Source organism: Alnus glutinosa, chromosome 8 (assembly GCF_958979055.1).
Source record: "Alnus glutinosa chromosome 8, dhAlnGlut1.1, whole genome shotgun sequence".
Lineage (NCBI taxonomy): Eukaryota > Viridiplantae > Streptophyta > Magnoliopsida > Fagales > Betulaceae > Alnus > Alnus glutinosa.
Window position 1 is genome coordinate 4,014,010 of NC_084893.1, and position 13,323 is coordinate 4,027,332.

The 13,323-nt window shown below is 38.8% G+C and overlaps 2 protein-coding genes and 1 long non-coding RNA gene across 4 annotated transcripts; 1 reads left to right on the top strand and 2 right to left on the bottom strand.

Annotated features, from left to right (window-relative positions):
• The first annotated feature begins 2,910 nt into the window (after window positions 1-2,910).
• LOC133874630 (uncharacterized) lies at window positions 2,911-4,687 on the top strand. Of its 2 annotated transcripts, none has more exons than XR_009901335.1 (4): window positions 2,911-3,000; window positions 3,895-3,937; window positions 4,069-4,195; window positions 4,279-4,687. It is a non-coding gene; the product is annotated as an uncharacterized LOC133874630 (long non-coding RNA). The 2 variants fall into 2 exon arrangements; XR_009901336.1 differs by lacking the exon at window positions 2,911-3,000 and adding an exon at window positions 3,696-3,800.
• Window positions 4,688-4,883: 196 nt separating this feature from the next.
• On the bottom strand, window positions 4,884-6,802 carry LOC133875293 (AAA-ATPase At3g28580-like). The gene is made up of 2 exons (XM_062313385.1): window positions 5,186-6,802; window positions 4,884-5,106 (listed from the first exon to the last, which is right to left on the bottom strand). The coding sequence occupies exons 1-2, from the start codon at window positions 6,656-6,658 to the stop codon at window positions 4,975-4,977; spliced, it is 1,605 nt and encodes a 534-aa protein (XP_062169369.1). The 5' UTR covers window positions 6,659-6,802; the 3' UTR covers window positions 4,884-4,974.
• A 4,162-nt stretch (window positions 6,803-10,964) lies between these two features.
• Window positions 10,965-12,655, bottom strand: LOC133875922 (AAA-ATPase ASD, mitochondrial-like). The gene has a single exon (XM_062314195.1). It carries the CDS (start codon window positions 12,547-12,549, stop codon window positions 11,023-11,025), a length of 1,527 nt encoding a protein of 508 aa, XP_062170179.1. The 5' UTR covers window positions 12,550-12,655; the 3' UTR covers window positions 10,965-11,022.
• Window positions 12,656-13,323: the final 668 nt, after the last annotated feature.

Consider the following 13,323-nt stretch of genomic DNA (forward strand, 5'->3'; position numbering starts at 1 on the left):
TAGTCAGAATCAAGGAATCAGAAAGTTTGACAGTGCCAATATGTGTTACCAAAGCAATTTGTCCATTGGGTAAGTTGACATAGGAAGAGACTACTGCGGTGATAGTGGTGAAAAATGTAAGAGAGCTGACCATATGGTCAGTGGCACCCGTGTCGATGAGCCAATGCCGTTTTTGAACGCAAATGGATGCAGCAGTAAACGTTTGAGAAGAATAAAAAACAGAATGTTTCTTATTCAAAACAGAGGAGAGGATGTTACCTGTCACCTTTGAGAAAAGGTGATCCTGGTGAGGGGAACTACCTACTTGATGAGCAGTAGGTGAGGAATCAGAAGAGATTGCTACTGGTTTGATGAGAGCCAGAAGCTGTTGGCACTGTTCTTGTGTGATGGAGAGATGAGGAAATTTCGGATGTTCAGAGTCCTAAACATTGTTGGCTGAGTGAGAACTTCCCTTGTTCTTGGTGAATTTAAAACCAGGTGGATACCCATGGAGGCGATAACACTTGTCGGCCGTGTGTCCAATGATTCCACAATGGCTGCACGTTGGCTTATCCTTGCGCTGAGCTTGTGGTTTACCAGAATGTGATGATGGTGAAGCAACTTTACTAAGCATGGCAGCAGAATTGTTGGTGAAATAGCCCACTGAAGCAGAAGCTTCACGTTGACGTTCTTCTTGGAGAACCAAGGCAAAAACCTTATTGATTGGAGGCAGAGGATCAATCAACAAAATCTGTCCGCGAATATGGGAGAAGGAATCATGCAAACCCATGAGAAATTGAAAGACATACTCATGGTGAAAATACTCATGAATGGTTTTCATGGATCCACAAGAACAGTAAGGAATGGGTCTGTAATTACTGAGTTCGTCCCATAGAGCTTTGATTTTTGTAAAATAAGCTCCAACCGAAAGATCATTCTGTGAAAGAGAGGAAATGGACTTTTGAATCTGGTAGATACGGGGGCCATTCTTCTGAGAGAAGCGTTCCTTCAAGTCAGTCCAAACATCTGCAGCATTATCAATATAAATGACGCTTGCAGCTATATCTTTAGAAACAGAATTCAAAATCCAGGAGGAGACCAAGGTGTTGCAGCGAAGCCAAGCCTGATATTCTGCACTGGATTCATCAACTGGTTTAGCAAGAGAGCCATTCAAAAAACCAAGCTTGTTCTTAGCAGTGAGTGCCATCACCATGGAACGACTCCATGTGTGATAGTTATCCCCATTGAGTAGCTGAGAAACAAGAACCGTCCCTGGACTATCGCCATGGTGGAGGTGATAAGGAGAAGAGTCTTCGATGGAGAAAGAAGAAGACATGAAGAAAATTTTCTGAAGAATTTCAGAAAGGGCTCTGATACCATAACAAGAAAACAGAGAATAATGGAGAAAAACTAATTCTCGTCGTATTGAAGCTCTAAGGCTGTGTGTGTATAAATAGGATTACAGAGGAATCAAAAATACAAACGGAAAGGAATATCTAAGCGAATATACAAGGGCCAGCGCATTCTAACAAGAAAAGAGAATATCTACAGCTCAGCTAAACGGTTGTGAGCTTCTAGAAGGGTCTAGAGAGAAAAAGAAAAATGCTTTGCTTAAGCTCCACGTAGGCTGCTTGTATGATTCTTTTTTTATCGTAGGCTTGTGATCGTAATAATAGACATGCTTCCTGAGATTGAGAAGGATCATAAGGTACTCAAAGCTAGTTGTGGAACAAAACCTTCTCAATTTGATTCATTGTCTTCTTGATTTATGTTCATTGACGGTGTAGTCTAATAGTTATTTTGCTTTAATGAAAGGAAATCATGTTAACGTTTGCTGTTGTTGAGGCAATAATTTATCTGAAAATTTGGAATCAATTTGTTGTTTGCAGCAGAAAGAGAGGTTGCTGAATAAAAGCAACATAGACAAGCTTGTTAAAGTATTTTCAAAATTAATATGTATATATATTTATTTTGTGTCTTGGGAATGATTTAAAAGGAAGGTGTTAAAGAGCATTAAATGAAGATAGTCCCACATGGGAAAAAGAGAAACTGAAGTTGGCATTTATAAGGACCAACACACTTTAAGCATTTAAAGTAATGCTTGGGTGTATACTCTAGTACGGTGCGAAGCACCGGACGCACACGCGCGCGCGCGCGTGTGGCAGTGGGCTGTAGGGCGCTAGTGGCGCTTTGATGGCGCACTTGGCACTTGGCACGAAGCATCGGAGCTCGGAGCGATCTAATCATGACCTTTCGATTATGGATGGTCCTGATCAATCGATCTAGTGGTTTAATTTAAACCATAGGATGCTTCTTAGGTAAACCCAGTGGTTGGATTTACTGGACAATCAAATAAATAAATTGTAAGGTCAAATCACATTTGATCTAATGGTTGAGATTAATAAATAACGATCTAATGGTTATTATTAATCAATCATAGACAATTATTTGATCTGATGGTCAGATTTAAGTGTCTGTTAAAACAACAGTTTATGACTGTTACTTAAGCAGTTATGGACGGTTGAATTAGCAGTTATTTCAATATTATACAGAAGTAACTGCTGTCCAGTTATCAGAAATATACAGAAATAACTGCTGTACAATGTTTAATAAAAGAAATAATAAAATTTCTTTTATCTTCAATGCCTTTTTTCTGATACCTTTTGTATTTAAAATTAAAAAAGTCTCTGTCTGTCTCTTGATATAATAGAAAAATCTGAAAGTGTTCGGTTATAATTTTTCGTAAGTGCAAAACGAGATTAAAACAAACAGAGTTTTCTGGGCTCCATTGTATCCTGGAGAAATATTTGCTGTAACTTTTTTTTTTTTGCATACCTTTCTGGTGGGGGCAAATAATTTCTTAAGGAAAGCGACGTTGTAACGCGCCTTACGAGCATTTCGTTTTTCTGCTTTCGATTATATTTTCTTACAAAGCTCTCCTTCTTGATAATTTTTTGACTGTGGATGGGCTTGGTCCAGGACGCTCCCTTCGTGACAGAAAACCTGTCACCTATACCTTTGGTAAGAGCATACTGTTCATACATTTTTCTTATTTAATTTGGGTCTTTTTCTAACCACTAGTGACTCTTTTGTGGGGCAGAATATGATACCTTGCATAGTTTTAAATCTAACTAATGACAGCATAAAATTATTGATGAAGCAAACGCAGAAATTTTGTTTCAACCTAGCCATTCTCTTAATTGTTTTCTTAATGAACATAACCATAGGTTTGCTGTATCCCATAATAGAGGATTGTTTGTCATTAGGAACTTTGCGAGGACATTGGTCTCCCAGAAGTTTTCTGCCTTTTTTCTTTTGCATAACTATTTTCCTTCTCCTTTCCTTTCTGTTTCTTTGCATCTTTGAACAATTGGATGGATGCGATCAATGCTTTGGGCAGACAGCATACCCCTGCTATGTTTTTGATGGGGCAGCTTCTCATGGTGGGCATGTATCTGGATTACCTGTTTCTGTCTCTATATCATTTAATCGGATGAACATATGTTATTGGACTTCCTCTAGCCCAAAATGCAGTTCAATCTCATTACCGCATGTACTGCCTATATGCAATTCAATTCAACAAAACCTTAAATTCAAGTTGGAGGGGTCATCTAGATGTATCTTTATTTTTTTGGTCAATCAGCTCTACCTTAAACCATATTCTATGTAATTATTGGAATATATGTTCCTCCCCACACACGCATCATTAGAGCCCTTATGTTATGGGCTTGTGAGTAAGGTATCTAGTATGAGAGGGAATTATGAAAAGAAAAAAGGGGGCCCGGGAGTGGACACTACTTTCTTTGGACGAAGCTTGCAAGGTGACCATGTCATGACAGAAAGATGTTTGTACTGCTTGTTGCTACTCTCATGTGATGGATGTATGAAATCTGATTGTTTGCCATGGTCTTGCAGATGATTATGACCGGTCCATCAACGAGGCTATCAAGATAACCAAGTATGGTATTTATTACGTAGGCATATAGTCGTATTGATTTACTATTTCCCTCCGTGTCTCTCTGATTTATGTTTCTTCATACCAATACGATAAACTCTTGACTTGTGTTATCATTCTTGCTTTTGTCTCAGACGAAAACAAGACAATTTCACATGCTTCACATGCTTCTCAACATGACAATTTCAGTGCCCCATCTCCCACATCACCTGATTTGGATGATGCTCAGGAAGAGGATAAAGCAGAAGCATTGGATAGAAGGTGTTTTTTTTTTTTTTTTTCCCTGATTTTATTTTTATGTGTTAAAACTCATCCCTGCATTGAGTAATCTGTATTGACTGTAGCAATCGGCGGAGACAGAGACCGCAACGGTATTCCGCAAAAGAGTTTGTTGAAGCAGTTTCAGATAATGAGGCAGACTATGACAGTGATGACGAGATAGTAGGCCAGGGGAAGCTGTTTATGATGAGGAATGTCTGAGGAAACGTAAAGAGAGGAGGAAGCTGTCTAGTAGTTCTGAAGGAGATGAGGAGTATCGTTGGGAGTTCGTTAGTCATCCAATCAATGTACAATAACCATTAACTAATATTGTAACTGATAAAATTTGCCCCATCAAATTTTCGAGCCATGTAGTTTTTATCTCGTGTTCATGACAATGATGTGCCATTGAGGCTGAGCATTTGGGTTGGTTGGGTCTGTTGATAAAGCATCAGGTTAGAAACTGTTGTGTTTATTGTAATGGACCATCCTCCCTCTTAAAGGTAACTAATTTGCATCTTTTTTTTCTTTCTTTTTTCAGTTTCACTTTCTTATTCTCTGCACTCTTCAATTGTTTTTGTTTTCTTCTCACGTTTGACGAATTCATTGTGTTAGAGATGCTGCTTGTCAGGGATTTCTGCATGTTGTTTTGGCGCAAAATGCAAATTATATTCGTATTTCTTACAAGCGATTAACCATAACCCCATCATATTGGCACTTGGCCACAGGAATATTTTACACGAAAATTGTTTCCAAATTGTGCTATTTCTAATTCACAATTGTTATTTAGCTTCTTCGTTCACTTGAGATTCAACAGCATCTTCCACGGTCGTATCTTTCTCTTTCCCGTCTTCGTGTTCCTTCTCTGCTGCTTTTTCCTTCTTTGCTCCCTTTTCCTTCGCTTCCTCGAGAGCCTGTACTAAATTAGATAGGCATGTCTCTGCATCATCCGTTGGATTGTTTTTCAGCTTCTTCGTCCAATTGAGATTGAACAGCATCTTCCACGGTCGTATCTTTCTCTTTCCCGTCTTCGTGTTTCTTCTTTGCTGCTTTTTCCTTCTTTGCCCCATCTTCCTTCGCTTCCTCGAGAGCCTGTACTAAATTCGATAGACATGTCTCTGCATCATCCAGTGAGGACTTTGGCATAAGGTTCTCCGCAACATCAGCAGGAGTGATCCTGGTCTCCCCCATCAACCTCTCAACAGCATCAAACATGGGATGCATTTCAAAATCCAAGTAATTCTTTGCAAGCACCTTGAACCCCTCAAAACTACAGTAGGAGAGCTCAATATGCTTGTCCATTCTACCCCTTCTTATGAGTGCCGGATCCAGCTTCTCCACATAATTGGTAGTGAAAACAATCAGCCTCTCTCCTCCGCAAGCAGACCACAGCCCATCAATAAAGCTCAACAGCCCTGAAAGAGTGACTTTGCTGCCGTCTTCCTTCGCTTTTTTCTTGGCAATTTCTTTATTCAACTTCTCGTTCTCATCATCTGAAAATTTCTCTGTATTCTTCTTCCTCTGACCAGTAAGATCAAGTGAGCAATCAATGTCCTCAATCACAATGATAGACTTACTGGTCGTCTCGATCAAAAGCCTCCTCAGCTCCGTGTTGTCCTTCACTGCCGTGAGCTCAAGATCGTAGACATCATAGTTCAACAAATTAGCCATTGCTGCAATCATCGTCGACTTCCCAGTCCCCGGGGGCCCATAAAGTAGATAACCCCTCTTCCACGCCTTCCCAACCTTTGCGTAGAAGTCCTTACTCTTGCTGAAAGTCAACAAATCTTCAACGATCTCCCGCTTCTTCTCCGGCTCCATCGCCATCGATTCAAAGGTTGCCGGATGCTCAAACACGACATCACTCCACATGGCTTGCTTGTGGATGGGAATCCTGTCATTAGAAGTATTTGTGTAGAGCTTCCTCTGCCTTTTACTTGATATAATCTCCTTCCCCTTGCTCAGAACATGCTCCAAGTATGACTCGGTGATTATCTCACGGTACTTCTTATGAAACGTGATCGCGTAGAGCCATTTCTCTGACAGCCACCAGACTTTAGCGCCTTGAAACTCGTCGGTGACTGTCTCGTACTCGTCCATACTCAACACCAGGCTTCTTATATCTTTTCCCATCTCGCCTTTGAGCCTTTTAGCGTTCTTGGTAGAGTTGGCGCTGAGGTAGGCCTTAATAGCCGCATAAGCTTCGCTACTCCTGAACCTTCCTCCCCTGAACTTGTGGAAGGAAATCTGAAGATAGGGATAGAAGTAGGCCATAAGTCTGCGTGTATATTTTTCAAAGAAGCCGTTAAGCATAAGGGGACAATATTGGCGGATGATCGTCCACGCAAACATGAAGGTGGCTATGGTAGAGCCCATATTTGCCCACATCCCTGATAGTGCACTCCTTCCTTTTCTCTGCTTGTTAGTCATGATCCCCATCATGGTTGCCCCTGCCGCCGGCAACATGTTTGTATGATTCTTGTTCTTGATGTTTTTTTTCGTTCAGGGTAATGAAGGTTTTCCTCGGCTTTATATGAGAGAAGTCAACAAGGGGGTCTTCGGGTGTTTCCTTTTTATTTCTTCTCCCTTATGTAATAAGAGCCAAACTTTTTGACCTTTCTTTCAAGGAGTCGGCTTTGCCTCCGGTCGGCGAATAATATATTGGTGGATGACTAGTGCTGTTGGCCACTATTAAGGTCTTTCTTTGTTATTTCTTCTTTCTTCTTTCACCTAACCATTATATATAGTTGAATGCAATTGGGATGTATTACAGTCATCCTGGCCTGTCCATAACTTTGGATTGAGACAGGCATTCCACCGGATGCAATTTATTTTATCAGGCTGTTCATTTAAAATTGAACACTTAATTAGATTGTGACAGCCAAAAAAAAACTTGCCAACGTCAAATTTGGGGGTGGCTGAATCATTGGCGTGGCCACATGATGGTTTAACCATTCTCTTTGGCCAGTTTGGAGGTGATCAAATCATCTCCTTTAACCATCGGGGTGATTCAACCGCACCCATCAACCAGTTTGAAGGTAACCGAACCACTCTCTTTTGGCTAAAAGGTGGTTCGACCAATGTTTCATTGGCCATGTTTGAGGGATGCATGACTGAGCCATCTATGCGGATAAAGAATGATTCGGCCACTTTCGAACTACTTTGCGTGACTAAAAAGGTGGTTCGACCACCTCGATAGCTAAATCTGAACCGCTTTTTTATTTTATATTTTGTGTACTCACTGTCACGTGCAATCTCTATCGTCCATTTTAATTAAGGTCAAGAGTACCCTAAGACTTAAGACTGCTTTTTTTTTTTTTTTTTTTAATAAAAAAATTACCACATTGAATCTCAATCTGAAGTATTCTACACGAGAGGTGACCAATCCACTGTACAAGGCAGAGCAAAGGTCGAGAAATGGCGCACGAAGTGTTGGCCCATGGGTTTAGATGTGTTTTTTTCTTTTTTATTTTTTTATTAAGTAAACTTTTTTGAGATTATTTATTTATTTTTTTGTCTGAGATATATCCGAGAACAACATGAAGGAAATCAAGGTGGGTTTTTTATACTCTTTATTCTTACTACCAAAAAAAAAAAAAAAAAAAAAAAAAAAAAAAAAAAAAACACTTTATCCCCCGAAGTATCCATCCATTTGTATTTTGGCGTCCAATATTCAAGAAAGGGCAAATGAACTCCCAATTTAGCCAACTTTGATAAATATTACCTTCTGTTCGCACGTGACCTTTTTAAGCCCGCATCCTACCACTTTTGCCCCTCCTCCATTCAGTGGAGTGAGAAGTGGCCCATTTGGTAACAAAATGTGACTAGCTTTTTTTGAAACTTTAGTTGCATACCAAAAGAAAAAAATAATAATAAAAAAAAAAGAATGAAAAAGAACATCAATAATAGCTGCAGAAGACCAATCAACACAAAGGCTGGAATTGTTTAAAGCTTAAAGCCAGAATGGTAGCTATTAGCTAAGGAATCTCCTTCAAGCAAAATCTGAGAAGAAGACGAGAGGGAGGCATGTTGGCAAAGAAGCTAGATGACAAATTTTGGAACGACTGTGGTGCATATTATATTATATTATATTATTTTTTTTATCTTTAAATTATCTTTCATTTTTTAGGCATTCTCAAATTATATTTTAAAGAAAGACATAATTACAAACAACAGATAAAAATATCACAAAACTCATAATTACAAATTTAGGCCATGTGACGACTATGCCCATATATATACCAATTTAAGATTGTTAACCACGCATGGTTGTCCAATGCCTCTTGATTTGGGTGTACATACGGATGTGATTATTTGTAATATTCGCATATATATATTCAAAAAATGTGAATTTCATTTTTATATATATGTATCCGTGTAATGTTTTTACTAATCGTATCTGCGTGGTTATTAGGATTATAAAATTAGGTTATTATTCGATTTCCGCATATTAATTAATGAGCTTATTTTAGTCTTTTGGGCATTCTTTGAGTCTATTAGGACATATTTTAAACTATTTCGAAAATAATTTAAGCTGGTTTTTAGTGTTTTGGGGTCGTTTTAATTTTTTTTTTAAACCTTAATCTTTTAAAAATATATTAATTTCACATTACTTTTATCTTTTTGCTCAAGTGTTACATGAGAAAGCAATACAACCAACAAAGCAATGTAAACATAACCTATACCTACTCTAAAACCAGTGGCGGAGATAAAGGAGGGCTGGCAGGGGCGCTTGCCCGGCCTAAATGTTTGAAAAAAAAAATCATCTAATTTTTTAACCCAAACTCTATTCTGCCCCTACAAGGCTACAAAACCCTAGAAATTAAATCAAAATATCTATTCCCCTGTATTTGCTCAAAAAAAAAAAAAAAATCAAGACAGTTTAGCCTAACGGTAACAGCAATCTTAAAAAATGGAAGTTACTCTCAAATTTGGTCTGATATTAAACTAAGAAAATCTAACCCAAAACAAAAATTAGACATCATGAATGATTGACTCGTCTCAAATCTTCCTCTACACGCTACTACAATACTAGCAAATCTTCCTCTACACGTCTTAATTCCGCCTCTACTAAGATAGATTCTTAGCTCCGCTACTGTCTAAAACAACGTCATTTTGGTATGAAACACTAAAATAATGTCATTTTGGTGAATTTATTAAATATAATATTTGTTATATATAAAGAGTATGTGGAAGCGATAATAATTGTATCCGCATACCTCTTTAAAATCGTTATTCGCGTCTGCATATGCGGATAGTGATTTTTGTTAACTACATCCGCATGTGCGGATAGAGGATGCGGCGGTTAATATTCGCTCGCGTTTACACCCCCTAGTCTCACTACAAAAAATTAGGTATTTAGGGTCTTTTTTTTTTTCACTACCTTTTGCGAAAAGGATGTTAATTGCATAGTATCACTGCCTTTTGCAAAAATGGCTCCTTTAGCTAAGGATAAAGTTATATATTAATGAAGCCTTTGAAATTAGAGTGTTTAGGTCTTTTTTCCTACTACCCTCCAAAGCCTAAAAGCTGGCTCTGCCCCTGGATGTAATGTAATGTACAGAGTTTGAACTACTTTTTTATGAATATTACATTGCCTTATTAGAAAGGTCTCATAATTCTCTTGAATTTCGTCATTTAAAAATATTATGCAGTTTACTCATTGAAGAGATAGGTCACTTTAATTTGAAATCCATTTTCGTGAATAACTTCTTCTTTTTTGTCTTAAACAAAAGAAATTTAAAAAGAATAAATCCTAGCTAGCCATCTGATACGGTCAAGAAAGTTTGAATTCAATCTTGACCGTTCATTGGAGCAATATACGGTATATACCTTATATCTAGTGCCCTGAAGAATAAGAAGAAGAAAAAAAAATGGACAGTAATGCACTAAAACTGACGTATTTTATGATATGGTACTATTTTTAGCTTTGTTATTAGCTCTATTATGCAAGTGAAGTTTGGAAAAGAAAATTATTATGTATGCAAGTTAGAAAATAATAAAAGTTTTTTATATTACAATATTTTCGGCTCTATTATACCTGTTGGAAGAAAACTCTCTCTACGTTTCAAGAAAGGAGAATTCTATTTTACCATTTCAAACAAAAGTGAAAGTAGTTTTGTTTAGGAAGTTTTCTTGTGGCAAGCTATTATGATAAATGAGAATGGGGTGAAATATTGACACAATTGATAATTTGGAGAATTTGGAAGGGGGACATTAACACTATGGTAGTAATTTGAGGGAGTAGAGTATGTGTACTTTTTCCAAATAAATTTCTTGTTCTTCTCTATTGTGAATGACACATCGTTTAGGTGAGTTCAACAGAGTTAAACGATACGTCGTTTATCTAATGAAAAAAAAATGGTTTAGAAAGAAAGAGGTCAAGTTGGATATATTTGGTTTATGTGGCCTATCTTTCGGCCTAATTATTTGGTCATTGTTGGTCTTGTTTGACAACTCGGGCCCATTTAAGGCTCATAGTTGGCACGAATATTTGGCCCAAGTTGTTCGGCCTATTTTGTGGCCATTTTTGGCTCATTGTTGTTAAAGGCTCATCTCCGACTACCGTTGCCAATTGCCTCCGGCTGCTACCAATTTCGACAATTTTTCCGGCCACCAACTCCGGTCACCGTTTCCAGTTACCACCATCTCTGGCTATCACCTCTTGCTAGCCAATGTCGCCAGCTGACTCTATCTCCTTTCCTGACTTTCATGATTTATTATTAGGAATGATTGAATCAATTACTTGTGCATTTCTAATAATTCATAATGGTTTTTCACGAAAACTATTTTAGGCGAAAATTATTATTTCCAAATTGAGCATTTCTAATTTACAGTGGTTTTTCAGTTTCTTCGTCCACTTGAGACTGGACAGCATCTTCCATGGATGCATCTTTCTCTTTCACGACTTCATCTTTCTTCTTCGCCTCTTCTTCCTTCGCTTCCTCAAGAGCCTGTATCAAGCTCGATAGACATTTCTCTGCATCATCCATTGGGGACTTTGGCATAAGGTTCTCCGCAACATCAGCAGGGGTGATCTTGGTCTCCCCCATCAACCTCTCAACAGCATCAAACATGGGATGGATTTCAAGATCCAGGTAGTTCTTTGCAAACACCTTGAACCCCTCAAAACTGCAGTAGGAGAGCTCAATATGCTTGTCCATTCTACCCCTTCTAATGAGTGCCGGATCCAGCTTCTCCACATAATTAGTAGTGAAAACAATCAGCCTTTCTCCCCCGCAAGCAGACCACAGCCCATCAATGAAGTTCAACAGCCCTGAAAGAGTGACTTTGCTCCCGCTGCCCTCTTCCTTTGCTTCTTTCTTGGCAATTTCCTTTCCCAACTTCTCGTTCTCATCATCTGAAGATTTCTCTGTTTTCTTCTTCCTCTGACCAGTAAGATCAAGTGAGCAATCAATGTCCTCAATCACAACGATAGACTTACTGGTCGTCTCGATCAAAAGCCTCCTCAGCTCCGTGTTGTCCTTCACTGCCGTGAGCTCAAGATCGTAGACATCATAGTTCAACAAATTAGCCATTGCTGCAATCATCGTCGACTTCCCTGTCCCCGGTGGCCCATAGAGTAGATAACCCCTCTTCCACGCCTTCCCAATCTTTGCGTAGAAGTCCTTACTCTTGCTGAAAGTCAACAAATCTTCAACGATCTCCCGCTTCTTCTCCGGCTCCATCGCCATCGATTCAAAGGTTGCCGGGTGCTCAAACACGATATGACTCCACATGGTTTGCTTGTGGCTGGGAAAGTACCTGTGAGCAGGAGTATTTGTGTAGAGCTTCCTCTGCCTATTCCTTACTCGAATCTCCTTCCCCCTACTCAGAACATGCTCCAAGTATGACTCAGTGATAATCTCACGGTACTTGTTATGAAACGTGAGCTTGTAGACCCTCTTCTCCGGCTCAGGGTAATATGGCGTGGACCTCGTTGCTGAGGACGCAACGACTTTGGTTGACAGCCACCAGACTTTGGCGCCTTGAAACTCGTCGGTGACTCTCTCATGCTCGTCCATACTCAACATCAGGCTGCTACTATCTTTGCCCATCTCAGCTTTGAGCCTTTTAGCGCTCTTGGAAGTGTTGGCGCTAAGGTATGCCTCAACAGCTGCATAGGCTTCGCTACGCCTGAGCCTTTCTCGTCTGAACTCGTGGAAGGAAATCCGAATATAGGGATAGAAGTAGCCCGTAAGTCTGCGTGTGTATTTTTCAAAGAAGCGGCGAAGCTCGTAAGGACAATATTGGCGAATGATCATCCACACAAACATGAAGCTGGCTATGGTAGAGCCGATATTTGCGCCCCACATACCTGTTAGTGCACTACTTCCGATCATCGTTGCCGGCAACATTTTTGGATTGGTGATGTTCTTTTTTGTTTAGGCTAATGGAAGGCTTCGATCCCTCGGCTTTATCTTGGGAGAAGTCGACCAGAGTTGGTAGGTGTGAGTTGTGAGTTGTGAGTTGCTTTTGTGACGTAAAGAGCCCAACTTTAATTTTACCTTTACCAATTTTTTATTTTATTTATTTATTTTTCAAAAATTAATTCTCAAATGATATGTTAATCATGATGAGATTAACATTTTTTAAAAATGTGTCAGGATGGTGACTTATCATTTGAAAACCACTTTTGGGGATGAAAATTTGAGAAGTAGAGCATTTCCATTCTTTTGAAGCATCAGACACGCATCTTCAGCGATATTGGTTATTTTAGGCTTTAACTATTTAAAATACACATTTTTCTATTTTAGATACTAATTTTTTAATGTAAACTCCAATAAATTATCTATCTCACTCTTTATTTTCTTTAAATATTATTTTTCAATGTATTTTTTATTGTTGTTACAAGAAATTTGTGCATTGGCTTCTAAAGTGACTCTATTATGAGCCGGCCATACGAAGAGTCTGCTGAAGATACTCTTAACCATTTTTTTCAAGTAGCCAACAAGGAGTATGTCGCTTCTCTCTGGTCGGCAGAGACGAAGGTAAAAAATCATATTTATGGCCTTATTTGATAGAATACAGAACAGAACAGTACTGTTTATGCGTTTTTTTTATTATTATTTTATATTTTTCACCACCAATCAACATAAAAACATTCCTACTTTTTTCACTTTTTATATCAC